This window comes from Rhamphochromis longiceps, linkage group LG14, assembly GCF_057381845.1.
Source record: "Rhamphochromis longiceps isolate RC_006_pf linkage group LG14, R_longiceps_female_GT1.1, whole genome shotgun sequence".
NCBI classification, from domain to species: domain Eukaryota; kingdom Metazoa; phylum Chordata; class Actinopteri; order Cichliformes; family Cichlidae; genus Rhamphochromis; species Rhamphochromis longiceps.
In genome coordinates, this window is record NC_140570.1 from 25,708,530 (window position 1) to 25,724,163 (window position 15,634).

The following is a 15,634-nucleotide window of genomic DNA, read 5'->3' on the forward strand; positions in this document are numbered from 1 at the left end:
TCAACCTGCTTCCTCAGGGAAGCGCTACAGGTGCAATAGCACAAAGACCCACAGACTCAAGAACAGTTTCTTCCCAAAAGCCATAACCACCCTGAACTCACACATGCACTGATAAACACAGTTCACCCCCCATTCCAAGGATTTCCCTCTATAAACCATCACTGTGCAATAACCCAAACTGTATATACACAACACTATTTATTTACATATTGACTGATTTATTTATTTAATTTTATCAGATTGTATATTTGCACATTTTATATATTTTTTCTATAAATACTGTCCATTTGTATATAGTGTTGCAATAACTGTGCAGCACTATATACATGTTTGCACTGAGTAGGAGATGCTCTGTATCTCATTGTATGTCTGTATTGTGACAATAAAGGCATTGTATTCAATTCTATTCAACGGCTTATTGCAAATATCTAATTAGTCAATCACATGCCACCAACTCACTGCATTTAGGCATGTAGTCATGATCAATACAACCTGCTGAAATTCAAATTGATGCAGAAGAGCATCTCTGCATGTGCAAGATGAACTACAGCAGCAGATGACTGTAGGTCTGTCTACACTAGCAGATGAATGTGCCACCCCCCAACAAAAGGAGGGTGCCACTCCTGTCAGCTAAAAACAGGAAGCTGAAGCTTAGTGATACATATAATCCCTGAGATATTTTAATATAAGAAAAAGAACTGCAATCCTAACTGTATGTCTCAGTTTTACACGTTACATGTTAAAGAAATGCTGCTGTAGCAAATGAAAGAAATCTGACTCTTTAGACTTAAACGGTAAGTAGTGAGTGTGTAAAATGACAGAAATCTATTACTTATTTACTTTGGTGGTAATGGCCACGGGGAATGTCTGTAAAACCTATGAAAATACAAATAAAAGTCCCAAATTAATGTTCTCCTTCAAATTTTCCAACACTTTCCAGGAAGCCGAATTGAAGTGTTTGGGTTAAGGGCAATCTGAAGGCAAGAACAAGAAGATGTACCTAACAAAGTGTTGTGTTGTTTACTGTAGTTCCTTTTGCGCTCCATAGGTGGCGATTACGTCTTTACCCCCCTACAGGCACCACAGAAGAAGAAGCAGTGCAGTTTTCAGTGGAGATGTCCCGTAAAGAGAAGGGGTTAAAATTAAACATTTTTAAAAGGAATAACGCGGCAGTGGAGTTATGATAAGCTTGCTTCGTTACTTCATTTTTGTAGTGTTTCTCTGATGTAGCTGTAAGTGGATTAAAACGAGTTTTACGACAGAAAGTGAGGCGTTACAGGCGGCAGTTTGTGTCTCTGTTGTAATTTATGATGGATTAAAAGCTCCACTGAACATCTCCAACATGTCCGGCGTGTCTTCGAGCTGCGGGGCCGCTGCGTCTAGGAGCTGCGACCCCCGGAGTCCGCCGAGCTGCAGCTAATGATGGGCTGCCGCTGTGCTGCAGGAGGGCAGCGTGCTGTGTCGGATGTCCCCCTCGGCTTTGCTTCTCAACAGCCTCCACTTCCTGTGTGACTCTCTCTCCTGCGCTGTTCTGCAAAGCCGGTTGTGACACGTAGCTGTAAGGACCGCCAGGAGCGGCTCTGCGCGTTCAGTCATGTCCAGGTCCGGCCGGAGGTTCAAGCCGCTCCAGCAGAGCAGCGGGGGCGGCGGCTCGCTGCCCGGCTGTGACCGGGTCCGGATGCCCCGGGCCCGGGTGCTGCTGTTCTGCCTCCTCGGTGTTCTGGTGCTGGCGGTGGTCCTGGGAGTGTACCTGTCCAACGACACCGTCACCGGACATGTGAGCCGCGTGCCAGCGGTGGATCTGAGCAGAGACAGGGTAAGAGCTGCGACAGGAAACAAACTGAAGCTGTGCACACAGCAGGACTGATTTAATCCCCACAGACGGTCATTATGACACCTCACTGCAACCAGACCTGTTCAGTCACAGCTGTGCTACGGGTTACTTCAGACCAGTACTCCAGGATAACTTAGCTTTTATAAGAATAACTCAAATACAGCATCGCAGTCATTCCAAATCTAAATGATCAGGATCTTAATACGAAAAATCTGGCTGATAACAGCGGCTACTGTGGAGTGAGGCAATGCAAAGTTTGAATCTGGGTTTGCAGCAGTGGAGCTGAATCATATAGTGCTGCAGAGCATCTGTAATCACGCAGATGAGCCCATAGTCATTTTTACATAACTCGGATCATGCTGAAGTAGTTACTGAGCTTAAATTGAATCATTGTCTGCTTATAATAACTTTAAAGTGTATCTGTGAGCAAGCTGATGTTGGCATACATGCAAAACAAATAAAGAGCCAAAGTCATTTTATATATGAGCTAAAATTTTTTTTTTTTTTTTTTTTTTTTTTTTTTTAACCAAAAATAGATTATTTTACTTTTATTTTAAATGAGCCAGGTAAAACATTAAAGCAGCAGGAGCCACTGTAACTATTAGAAACACAATCACACAGATAGATGCAGAAGTGAACACAGCACCAGATTATATGTTAAAAACAACAACAACAACAACATCAAAAACCCAACTAACTTTCAGTCAAACTTGACACCTGAAATTCACTCAGAGCTCTGAAACAGTTTCAGTTTAACCTAAAAATGAATCTTTTTGAATAGAATTACAGAGGCACTGTTCATTTTTAATGGGCAAAAGACTCGAGCTGTGAAAACATAATAATAATTTAACTTGCAAGGCCAAACCGATGTGAAGTCAGGCGTATAGTCTGCAGGTGTGATTCATGACGAGTCAGCAGTTTGGTGGGATACTGACACTCTCAGTGCAGTGGCTGATATCAACATAAAAACAGCCAGCTGTAACATGTAGCATGTCGGGTGTGACATGCTTAATGATGATTTTCAGGACGTCTTTATTCATCAGTGAGTGCGTGTCCCGTGTAGTACATTGATACGTCTTATATTGCTTGACTTGTGACCATTGCAAGACAATGCTGATTCTGTGTAGCAGTGTATCACGTAGCACGTTTGTGAATCTAAGCCCTTTGAGAGGAGTCATGTGGCCAAGAGTAGCATTTTCTCTATCCTGTAATATTGACTGAAAATGAAAACTACTATTATGTAGAGGCCTACTGCTGTTTCTTCTCCCTGCTGCTGCTGCAGTCCTGACTGGGAGGCTCTCATATGAACAAATTTCACTGATCTCACTCTCACTCTTTCTGATTCATATTAAAGTCAATTTATTTCACTTAGAAGTTCTTGCACGGATCTGCCCTTCACCAACGATCAGCAATGCTACAATTTTATATCCCACGCTCAGTTGACGGGCAGCAGTTCCAAGCACCACTTTGAGAAGTCGACATCTGTTGTGATTAAACGTGCTACATAAATAAACTGACGACCTGTCTATTTAGACACTCGGCTCCATTAATAATGAGCGCCGCAGCAGCGCAGGTGTGCCACTGATCATGTTTCACTCTGCAGCTTTTACCTATCCTCATTTTACTTTACTTCTTAGTCATGGCAGTTTAGTTTGCATTGCCCCAAATCAGAAATAAATTACAGATTCCTGCAAATAAAAAGGTGAACAGAGCTGCTCATAGCTTCTGATCAGCAGCCCAAACCCAAAGATGTTTAATTTACTTTCATATAACACAAACAAAATCATCTTACCTTCATGTTTATGATTTGGGATTTGAATGAAGCACAAAAAGAGCTGCAAGTTTTACAAACGTCACATATGCTCTTATGTTGTTAAGCACATACAGCTGTGGCCAGAAGTTTATTCTGACTCATCACGGGCATGACTGTCATGGTAATTTTCAGCTTTTAATAATTTCTTTGAATTGTTTTTTTAGCCGTGTTGAATGATTGTACAGCATACAACTTTTAATTAATTAAAAAACAAGAGTTGTGTGCACGAGCTCAAATATATACACACCCCATTGATATTTGGTTAAATGTACCATAGCAAGTTGCACCTCAATCGGACCATCACAACACTTCTGGTTGGATTTTGGTAGATTATATTTAAATTGTTTGGTTTCCTGGCTCAGATCACTGTCAGCTACCATGCCTCCATGGTTGACAGTAGGGCTGTTCGATATAACGAATATATATCAGATGACGATATCAAAACGTCTGTTTCATTTTACGCTATCGTTTGTTTCGTGGTGTCGCAAAAATAAACTGCTTACGGCAATATTTTTTCATCGTTTTGATGGTCACTGTAGTGGCTATATTAATTTCTTAAAGTTCTCTCTTTCTCTTATATTTAATATAACCACACTACAGACGGACAAGCGCCTGTTTTTATGCGTTGTGGTTAGCAACAACGACGGTAACAGCATCGCGTGTCCGCTTGTTTATGTTCCACATAAACCTTTCACAATAAAGCTCAGGATCCTGTTGAGACTTTTCAAAATAAACTGAATCACGTGAAAGAGCAGATTATTTACGGATGAGAAGTAAAAGAGAGCCGTCAGGTGCTAAAAAATAAACCTTAGACTCAAACGTTAGAACAGGCTTTTCCCCGCAGCACGCTGTGTAATAAATACTCACAAAGAAAACGGCGGCTGTTACAACTTATGTCTAAAAATGTATAGTTTCACGCATCTGTTAAAAGACTCGACTCCAGCTTCATGACGCGCAGCTGGAAACACTTCCCGCAAGACAAGCTGCCCGAGAGTCACAGAATTTACAGAAAATGTTACATTTTTGTGATTTATATCGTTATCGGACGATAGAATTCTTATATCGGGATATGAGATTTTGGTCATATCGCACAGCCCTAGTTGACAGTTGCCACAGTGTTCTTAGGTTTGAAACCCTTTACCCAAATGTACCCTGGCAATTCTCAGTCCATGGCAATATCAAACTAAGTTCATTGTGGACAGTGACACTGTGGCTCTCTTCCACAGCATGTCTTTTATCCTGTCTTCCTTCTCCCACCCCAACCGGTTGCGGCAGATGGCCCCGCCCTTCCATGAGCCTGGTTCTGCTGGAGGTTTCTTCCTGTTAAAAGGGAGTTTTTCCTTCCCACTGTCGGCAAAGTGCTTGCTCATAGGGGGTCATATGATTGTTGGGTTTTTCTCTGTATGTATTATTCTAGGGTCTAACTTACAATATAAAGCGCCTTTAGGTGACTGTTGTTATGAGTTGGCGCTATATAAAATCAATTGAATTGAATTGACACTGGCGTTCCAGCAGTTTACACTTATTCCTGAACATCTGAGGATGACAGTTTGAGTCTTCTTCCAGATTTTGGAAAAGTGGTGTGACATGAATAAACTGTTGATCTTGGACTCTGCAGTTGTTCAGAAATGGCTCCAAGAAACCTTCCCAGCTTATGTAAATCTACAGTTCCTTTGACTTTCCCATTATTCTGAATATTGGTCAGTACAACGATGAGTGCTGTCAAAAGCAATCTACCAGATGTAGTCAATCACAATCACTGAAGAAGTACACTGTGCATGTAAACATTTGACCACAACTGTATTTTTGGGGCCCTCCTAAGAGGTTTTGGCTTTCCACCGAAGAAAACCCATGAGGACTGTGCTAAAAACATTTTTTTTTTTTTTTTTTTTAGTAGGGGTTAATTTTTCTTTGGCTTAAATACAGTTTTCTGTAAAACATTGCCAAAAACAACAGGAAACTGCACAGACTTGTCCTTAGTAAGGTAATGCAGACTGTTTGCCTGAACTGTGTGTGGGCTAGTTTTGCTTTGGGGCATTGAACCTTCGATAGTCAAAGGAAAAAAAACATGTTGACAAAATAGTTAAATGGAGAAAAGGAGGTGTAATATAAACACTGGAGGAACTGAATGATCCTTTAAACCCATCAGAAAGGACGTGAACCTCTGGACCACGAACATGTGGAACGTCCCATGCTCGTGTTTACAGACTGTTCTTTTTTCCCTCTCCTCCAGCTGTCCCACAAACCCAGTAAGTGCTCTCCAGCTCAGATCCGCCGTCTGGCCTCTCAGGTGGACGGCACTCGCCTGTGGGAGGCTCACCTGCGGCCCATCCTGATAGAGCGCCTCCCAGGCACGCAGGGCAGCCTGTCTGTACAGCAGGTGGGTGTAAATATATATAGCTTCCTCACTTTTACACATTCCCCCCTCATCATTAACTCCCTGCTCCACTTCAGCACATCACCTCCACCCTGTCCTCGCTGTCTGCTGGCTGGTCCATAGACCTGGACTCGTTCCAGTCCCCTACGCCTCGAGGCCAGGTCACTTTCACCAACGTCGTGGCCACTCTGGACCCTTCGGCACCTCGACGGCTGCTCCTGGCCTGCCACTATGACTCCAAGGTGCTGCCTCCAGACCCGCGAGCCCCGGAGAAGGTGTTCCTGGGGGCCAGCGATTCTGCAGTGCCCTGCGCTATGATCCTGGAGCTCGCCACCTCTCTGGATGCTCAGCTTAGGTCATTCAAACAGCAGGTGGGTTTTGTGTTGGCTGAATTTAAGCAACAGACAAAGCAGATGCTGACAGATGTGGTTCCCGCTCACGATGAAAAGTAAAGGGCTGAGATGCTGACGAGAGTCTTTCTTATTGTGTTGTTTCATCCCTCTGCTTCTGAGGCCGCAGTACTGGGGAGAAAATGCTGACTCGAGCACTATCTCTCCAGAGGGCTGTGATTTATGTAGTTACCGTAGAAACACACACTGCAACAGCACTGCAGAAAGAGAAACTCAAGCCCTGCTTTTTTTCCCCCTCACAAATTTGATTACCTCTGCTTTCTATGTTTTTCCTCTCAGAAACTTCCCGTAACTCTCCAGCTTGTGTTTTTCGACGGCGAGGAGTCATTTGAAGAATGGACCGCCACCGACTCACTGTACGGCTCGCGCCACCTGGCCGAGCGCATGGCCAACACGCCCCACCCGGCAGCCTCCTCGCACGCCAGCATGCTTCAGGCACTGGTGAGGAAGCTGCAAGCAGAAATATGTTTCCTCTGTGGTCACACTTACTTCCTGAACCAGACGCGCTCCACGCTGTCCTTCAGTTTGCACAGCTTGACTCCAGCCACGCTTTGGTCAGTCAAATCTGAAAAAGTTTCCACCTCAGACTCAGCTTCATACTTACATCTACAGGCTCTTAAGGAGAATAATGAGCCTTTTTAAGTCAGTAAATATTCATAATATGAAGGTAAAATGTGCATAAACTCATTTAAAAAACATTTTTGCACACAAAGGTCATGAGAAAGGATTATGAGAAGGTCAGGTGAGAGTGTCATGGAGTGACCCTTTGACTTACATTAACATTTAAATTACTCTGATTAAGACAAATGCCAGCTCCCGTCTCTCTAACTTCATCTCTGCAGGATCTCTTCGTGCTGCTCGACCTACTCGGTGGTCCCGATCCGCTGATTGCGAATCACTTCGATAACACTGCACGCTGGTTTGACCGCCTGATTGCTGCAGGTAAGCGTCCGCCGTAACTCCTCCACCAATGCTTGAATCCCTCCTGAACACTTGTAGACCCGATCTCTGCCTCCTCCTCCACCTTCAGAAAAGCGGCTCCATCGACAGGGTCTCCTGACGTCTCACCCCTCAGAGCAGACCTACTTCAGGAAGGATGTGTATCTCGGACCCGTGCAGGACGACCACATCCCCTTCCTTCACAAGGGTAGGTGGGAACCAGGAGTGTAGCCTGTATAATTACAGTCGTGTAATTACAGTCAATCCGCAAGGGTTAAAATTTAAGAAGTTCAAAACAGGTATTGAACCTTTTAAGCTCAGTACTGTAGCACATGTCTGCCTCCAGGGATTTATCTCCTTAAAGAAGAGAAGTCACTTTCTTTAACCCATGCTCAGTCATCATACCTGCCTTCGTGTCTCTGTACAGGCGTCCCCGTGCTGCATGTCATCGCCACTCCCTTCCCACAGTTCTGGCACACACTGGAGGACACGGAGGAGAACATGCACCGCCCGACGGTGGAGAACCTGACGAAGGTCATGGCTGTGTTTGTGGCGGAGTACCTGGGCCTCTGAGCGCTGAACATAGATAGCAACGGTCCGAACAGGACTGGCGATAAACAGCGACGTGAGGAAGAGGAGAGCCTGGTGAAATTAAATAAACTGGAATCTGAACTTTACCAAAGACGTGTATCTGCTGGGCAGTCCTCGGGTTCACGTGGACAACGAATTGGACACAGCTGAGCAAAGTGTGTGAAGTGGATGGTTAAAACTTTATTACTAATACACATGCTGGGGAGCATCATACCTGAGAAGCAGCTGGGAAATGTGTCTGTGACTCTATATTAATGTTTTTGTTCTGTTCCTGTGAAAGAAAAAAAGCCTTATTAGCCTTATTGATGATTTAGCCTGTTAATAAGAGATGGAGATGCTCTTCGTCTTCTTGAGAGGGACCTGTTGTGCTCGTTTTCAGCTCCGAGATTTTTCTCTCAGACTCTGCTCAAGTAGTTTTGCATGATTTACTGATCACATGCAGCCTGAAACAAGCCTCTCCTTTTAAACTGAGCTCATTTTGATTGGCTGCCCATCATAAATAATAGAATATCTGCTCTCAGTGACATCATTCAGAGCCAAGTGTAGAAAAAAAACTGTGAAAAAGCGCATTTAGAGCACTCTCAAGCTTGAGCTTTGGCCATATGTAATAGGAGCATCCACAACTGTAGCCGTTTATGTATACATATGAAAGGAAACCAGCAAAAGCACGACGGGTCCCCCTTTAAGAACAACCTGTGACGAGCGCTGCTGCTGAGGACGCTTTTCGTAGTTTATCTGTGAGTACCTTCTCCTGACTTTACCTTCACATCAGTGAAGATCCTCATGGCCTTGGCTGTTATGAAGTGCCAGCAAGATGAAAATCATGAAGATGTTACTATGGTAAAAGATCACACCGCAGTGATTGTGAAATTATTTTATTCAGGTTCTCTTACAGTTTCAAGACATTTCAGGAAGTCGTAAACACTGAAAACGCTGTCTCCTGGTTCAGTGTGTAACCTTTGGGTATGATACATGTGGGTGCAGTTTACCAGCATGTACCCTTTAATAAAAATAATTCCCTGATCGTTATAAATGTTTTGATTTCATCTGTGAATGCAGTGTGGAGATGCACCTTTATGCCACACCTGTGATCCAGTCTGTTGGCTTTAATCTCCAGACGTCTGATGTCTGTCTTGTGTGATATTCTGTAAACGTTTAAGTCTCTGTAGGGGATCTGCTAGGTCTTGTTTTGGTAATAAACTTTCAATGACAACAGAAATTATGATGATCTATCAACCACTGGACAGCTTAAACATCTTGATGCCCTCCACATGTGTGGTGCAGTGGAGGAGGCAGTGGATGGAAAAGGGGTGGAGGTGGTTCGCTGCAGCACTGGGGACTGCCTGGAGGTGAAAGGTCGTTGTCAGAGGATGGGTAGGCTTGTTCTGAAGGTCCTCGAGAGCCTGTCTGAAAACTGAAGGATCATGAGATTTAGAAAAAAGTACAGATTAATGTCTTACTGTAGCCACAAGGTGGTGCTATTATGCAAAATTCAACGCGTGCGCCACAGTGATAAATTCTATTTACGGCATGCCAGATTAAAGTCTCCTTAAAGCGTTTTGTAGAAAGTACAACCCAGTTAAATGCTTCGCTTCACATAGATGTTTTTTTTTTCTAGTTTTAACAGGGGAAAAAATCGTTCAGCCATTCGCTTGTTTTTTCCCCACAACGTTGACTCGAACTTTCAGAATTATCAGTGAACCCTATCACTATGTGCATGAAATGCATATTAACTAAAATACCAGTTTCTTTAAACTGATATGTACTGCTTATGTAATTTAGTTTGGTGATAGAAAAAAAAGCTACTGGAAAAAAGGAGGAACTATTTTATGCCCGACTATAAGGTAAGAGAATCGAGTTAGCTTATGGTGGCAATGTTTTAAAATCACTCGGCGATTTTTTAAAAATCGGTTTCTTAACGAAAAGTATAAAATCAATGATTTCTGTAAAGACCCTATTCTATTCAATTTTAAGTTAAAGGTATGAGTAGGTGATTTTTTTTTTAGTCATTAATTTAAATTATTACAGAAATCACAAATCCCGATTTTTATTGCTTAATGCTAAACGCCAACGGTTTGTTTATTCGGTGTATCCATTCGCTTTCTGTGGGCCACTGATGGCGCCTTCCATTAGCAGTCGCAATAGCTAGGTTTCATTTGACGTAGACGTGACGTCGACGTAAAGCGCGAAATTTGACTGGCGGTCGGAAGTGAAAAAGATAAGCGCAAAATCACAGACAGACAGTACGCAAAATGCCTATGTCCTGTTGTGTTTACGGATGCTCCAGTAGGTCGACCAGAGAAACTGATAAACGGTATTTTAGGGTACCAAAAATAGCCCAACGAAGAGGAGAAAAATGGAAAATTCTAACCGAAAAACGTAGGAAAAAATGGATTTTAAATTTACGTTTACAGTCGGGAGGAGCAGAGTCTGCCAATGCCCGTGTCTGCAGCGACCACTTCGTCAGAGGTAATGTTATGTTTGCAAACGAACTTATTAGCATTAGGTTGTCGTTAAATTCTCGTTTACTTAGTGCTTTTAAGTTAGTAGTCTAATATTGACTTGATTGGGACTATAGGCTGCCCAAGTGCTTTGGATGACGAAGAGTCGGAGGACTGGGCTCCGACGGTCAATCTCGGCTACGAACGAAAACCCAGATCGGAATCAGTTCTCAAACGAGAGAAAAGAATGAAGCTTAAGGCAGAACAGCATCGATGTGCAGAGGCGATTTTGGATATGCAACAGACGGCTGAGAGCCCGGATTTGAGCCTAGTGACAGTGGAGAACAGGCTACTAACCCTGCCATACAATTGCAATGAGCTGCAATCACTTCTCCATCCTCCTTTGCAATTACCCAAGTCTTCAGAGGTGTCTCGTTAGACCGCTGAGAATGGTTTACCTTGAAACAAACAACTGTCACTCTAACGAAGTCCTAAGGATGTGGCATGTTTGTTGACGTTAAAGCCGCTACCGCTAACTGTTAGCGTGTTTAAGATAAAGCAATATAAGAACAAACACTCACCCTTGCAAACACCAAACTGTATCCATCACGGAGACGTTTTGTCAGAGGTGGGACCAAGTCATTGTTTTGCAAGTCTCAAGTCAAGTCTCAAGTAATGTCAGGCAAGTCAGAGTCGAGTCTCAAGTCACTGGTGTAAAAGTCCGAGTCAAGTCACAAGTCTGAAACTTTGAATTTCAAGTCCTTTCGAGTCCTTTCGAGTCTTTAAAAAAAAAAAAACAACGAAAAAATAATGTTGCAGTTATATGCTAAATGTAAATATTAGACCATGTAATTTTAAATCTGTGTTTTTCTCAACACATGACAAAAGTGAACGTAGAAAATATACACAAATTGTGAAATTGCACCTCTTTAAAATGCAGCTCAATTAAACCTAGCTCCAAGAATAATTTTCACCGACAGTTCTGAGATAAGCTGCATGTTGTTCTTGGATGCGGTTGTAGGACCAGCTTTAAAATCACATGACAAAAATATCATACATATTAAAAAAAACTGTATCACCAACGTAGCCTGGACAACATTTGCTAGTTAGATGAAGTCAGCTATCTCATTGTAGCATATTTATATGCATATTTATAATCATACGGTTCTTGGAGTGAGTGCATACACTCATGAAGTTTAGTAACTTCAGGTCACTGCAACAAGCCCAGGTACAGTTTACCGACGGATGGGTACAGGACCTTGAAATGCACCGTGTAGAACGAAAGACCATCGTACGTATCATAAGTTTACCAGTCTCACAAATCGTCGTCATAAATACACATTCCTTAACCGTTTATTAATAGGACCTTTGAGCTCAACGGTAATTAATTAGCAGTGGAAATAATTTCTGGTAGCATTACAGAAATGTAGCAGTGACAATAATATTGTATGCTGTAATCGTACTGGACAATTAGTGATACAAAAAACCTGTTTTATCCTGTGAATAAAAGTATGTTTTTGTCAATGTACCATAATAACAGAAGCGAAACGCAATATTGTGTCAGGACAATTCACTATTTATGCACAATAAACAAAGGAGCATAGCGCGACCATTTCTGTTCAGCGCCAGACTTGCTTGTAACCTATATCACCAATTATGTTATGAAAATGACGTATTAACTACTAAAAAACACTGACCTTCGTGTAAATGCTTGGAGCAGACTAACCTGTGAGCTGGAGTGTTCTGGGACGTTATATTTGGTCTTTGAATGGCTGCAATCCAGTCGCCTCTTTGTTACTTCGGAAACATGGCTGAACAATTTCTCTTCAACGACGTAATCCGATAACAACCGATCTCTTTACCCGTCGGCTTCCCGTGGCTGTCATGCGACCGGCTATTGCAGTTAATGATACAACAGCTTCTTGCCATTTTTGTGTTTCTTTTTATCGCTGTGTAACTGATTTTAATTGAAAGCCTGCGTGCGCTAGTACCGCTTGCCACGAGTTCCCAGAATCCTTTGCGGTTCTACCCGTGAATGACGTCACATTTTCAATCTCTATATAATATGCATGTTAAATTTTATATTTGGGGTAAAATATCAAGTCTTTTCAAGTAAACCGGTTCAAGTCCAATTCAAGTCCCAAGTCATTGGTGTAAAAGTCCAAGTCAAGTCACAAGTCTTAGAACATTTTTTCAAGTCAAGTCTAAAGTCATAAAATTAATGACTCGAGTCTGACTCGAGTCCAAGTCATGTGACTCGAGTCCACACCTCTGCGTTTTGTTCCAAGGTTGTGGACCCACCCGCTGACAAAAAAATTGTACGCCTCCAGACTCTTGAAAGCTTTCATTTGCTGCCTAGTGTAGTAAGAAGTCTGGAGGACCAAGTAGTTGGTGATATCCACAGCCTCGATAGTAGGCAAATCCTTTACTTCTGTGGTGTATTCGGACATTTTCAAAGAATACGGATCACGTCCGATATATTTTTTAACTATCTGTTTATATCTCTCCCGAGAAACGGGGTCTAAAGTTGCACAATAGCTGCTCTCCTGACTCTCCACAGTGTCCTCCATGTTTACTTCCGCCCTCCACTCAAAAATCGCGCTGCCTCCGCACGTCATCAGAACCACGTGACCGCAACCCAACTATTTCCCTGTTCCCAGTCAGACGTTTCACCTGCAACATACACTCAAGTCTAACCTCCAATTTGACAAATCGGAGAAGCCCCAAAGCCCAAACTACGATTTAGCAATCCAGGATGGCAGCAGTGCGCTTAAACATAAGTAAAACTGCGTTTTCTTTCCTGTTTTTCGTACGTCGCTCCCAGCTCCGACTTTCGAGGTAACTAGACGCGTTCATCACTTTTTATTATTAGTATTAGTTTACATGGGGGTTCTTTGAATGATAAGAGGACAGCAGTTCAGCTTACAGCGACCTGGTGCCCTTCACTGACCCGGTAAACTCCGCTATGCGGTCCCTCTGCCGGCGGTTCTTGAACCAGTTGCTGACCTGGATGGCGGTGAGGCCGGTGGCTGCTGCTAGCTCCCGCTTTTCTCGGGTGGAGGGATACGGCTTACGGCGGTACCACTCCCTGAGGATACTCCGAGATTTTTCCTGTTTGCAGTTAAATAAAATAAATAGTGAAATCTGGACATTATTATCAGAAGATATGTGAGCGATCCAGAAACTGTAATAGCATCTCTTATTAGCTGACGGGCCATGTGCATCTCTGTGTCAGGTCTTTTTCCTATTTCTTACATACATGACTTTTAGATACCTTCCTTCTACTGAGATTTGTTTTTGTCTTCACATTTTCAGTTTCCTCATTTTTTAAAGCACACATTGCACACCCCTGCTGAGCTAAACCTTTCGACTAATTGCAAAAAACCCCCAAACCTTTTATGCCTGTCAAACTATTATCTTTGGCATTTCTCATAGACTGAACTAGATTGAAGTGCCTAAAGATACCCCTTGTAGACTGCACTGGTCCATCCTTGAGTTAGGTCAGTGTTAACTGGTTCCAAATAACTAACCATCCATTCTCTTCCACTTATCCTTGTCAGGGTAGCAGGAGGGCTGGAGCCTATCCCAGCTATCACAGAACAAGAGGCAGTTCACCCTGGACAATTTGCCTAACCCCACTAACTGCATGTCTTTGGACTATGGGAGGAAATCGGAGTACCCAGAGAGATGTTCAATCTCTTCTTGCTGTCAGGCAACAGTGCTAACCAGCACGTCACCGTGCCGCCTTCTGAATAACTAACGAACACATTTTTTTTAAAAACAAAACCCATTCCTCTGAAAATATTTTTAATCCTTGTAGCTGACCTAAGTGAAACAGCAGCCAGTGTCCAAAGAAAGACTTTGAAAAAGCTTCAGAAAACCTAGAGAACTATTAGTCAAGACCACTTTAAAAATTACAAGTTCTACTCCTTAGAAGCAAAATATAAAGAAATTAGGGTGGCTCGAGATTTGCATAGCACTGTATTTTAAGCCGAAATACAATGGCATAGATGCAGCATGCTCCATAGAAATGCTTAAATTAAGTATGTGAGTAAAATACCAAGTTACATCCCACTGGTCCTATAATGCTCTGAACCAATAGTTTAAGATTAATAATACTCTTTACTCACAAAAGCAGGGTGGGACAGTTTATATTTACATATAATTAGATTCATTACTATAAAAATACTTGAAAGATAATGTTTTATGCAAAGCACAAAAATATAAATTATATATTTATGCTATAGAGGTCACATACTGTATTAAAGATGCAGTATTCCTCAGATGTGATAGTACACGACTTGTACATAGTAGTATTAGTAGCCCACAAGTACACTATGCTCCACTTCAATCAGTGCCAGTACACTACTTGATTAAATGCAGCTCACACTTCAGTTACTTAAAAACATGCAGTTTTAGTGTTTGCCTACCTTGAAGCAGTAACTGGTCTCCTCTCCGTCCCAGATGGTGTTTGGTAGAGGAAATTTTCTCCTCACGCGGTACTTCCCCACAGCTCCCAGGGGTCGGCCCCTCTGCCTCTCCGCTTCTATGTAGTGGGCTTGCAGCCAGAGCTGCTGCAGGAGCGGGTGGCTGCGTGCAGAGAAGGGGAAGCCCTCCAGCAGGGTGTAGAGGTCTGAGAAGCGCCCTTGGTGAAAGGCCACCGCGGCTTTGGCTTTTAGCACGCTCTCAAGCTCCCCGGGGTACGAGGAGGAGGAAGCAGGAGGAAGAGTGCGGAGGAAGCTGGCGAGACGATCTATGCAGCCGCTCTGCAGCAGGACCTCGCACACGCAGGTGACCTGCTCTGCTGTGAAGATCATAGCTGCATGGATGGGTCCTGAGGCGCGAGGTGAAAATATCTTCTCAGGAGAGCGCCAAAGCCTTCCCTCTATGCCCTTGTGTGTGTGGATGAACAAAAACTAAGTAAACTGCATGTGTGTGTAGCATTACTCATCATACCGCGGCACAGGTAACCTGAGACCATCAGGGCTATCATAACACACCATGCATCCCCTCCTTCTCTTGTACAAACACATGCATGCACAAGCTCACACACATTTTGGTCTGACTTGCACGCAGAGTCAGAGCACGATGGTTTCTCAGTAAAAGAATACATTTGAATAAAATTTTCTTGCCAAATTAGAAGCAAAGGTTGTCACCCCCCCTCACTCGCAATAATCTACAGTTCCAAAGTGTGGCGCATGAGGACATCCACAATAATCACAGTCTTTT

General features: G+C 43.1%; 2 protein-coding genes across 2 annotated transcripts; one reads left to right on the top strand and one right to left on the bottom strand.

Annotated features, from left to right (window-relative positions):
• Nucleotides 1-1,062: 1,062 nt before the first annotated feature.
• On the top strand, nucleotides 1,063-8,988 carry qpctla (glutaminyl-peptide cyclotransferase-like a). The gene is made up of 7 exons (XM_085380994.1): nucleotides 1,063-1,816; nucleotides 5,881-6,027; nucleotides 6,102-6,395; nucleotides 6,714-6,875; nucleotides 7,277-7,376; nucleotides 7,465-7,581; nucleotides 7,801-8,988. Exons 1-7 carry the CDS (start codon nucleotides 1,595-1,597, stop codon nucleotides 7,944-7,946), a joined length of 1,188 nt encoding a protein of 395 aa, XP_085237120.1. The 5' UTR covers nucleotides 1,063-1,594; the 3' UTR covers nucleotides 7,947-8,988.
• A 22-nt stretch (nucleotides 8,989-9,010) lies between these two features.
• On the bottom strand, nucleotides 9,011-15,455 carry six9 (SIX homeobox 9). Its single transcript, XM_085380996.1, has 3 exons — nucleotides 14,836-15,455; nucleotides 13,332-13,516; nucleotides 9,011-9,378 (listed from the first exon to the last, which is right to left on the bottom strand). Exons 1-3 carry the CDS (start codon nucleotides 15,220-15,222, stop codon nucleotides 9,213-9,215), a joined length of 738 nt encoding a protein of 245 aa, XP_085237122.1. The 5' UTR covers nucleotides 15,223-15,455; the 3' UTR covers nucleotides 9,011-9,212.
• Nucleotides 15,456-15,634: the final 179 nt, after the last annotated feature.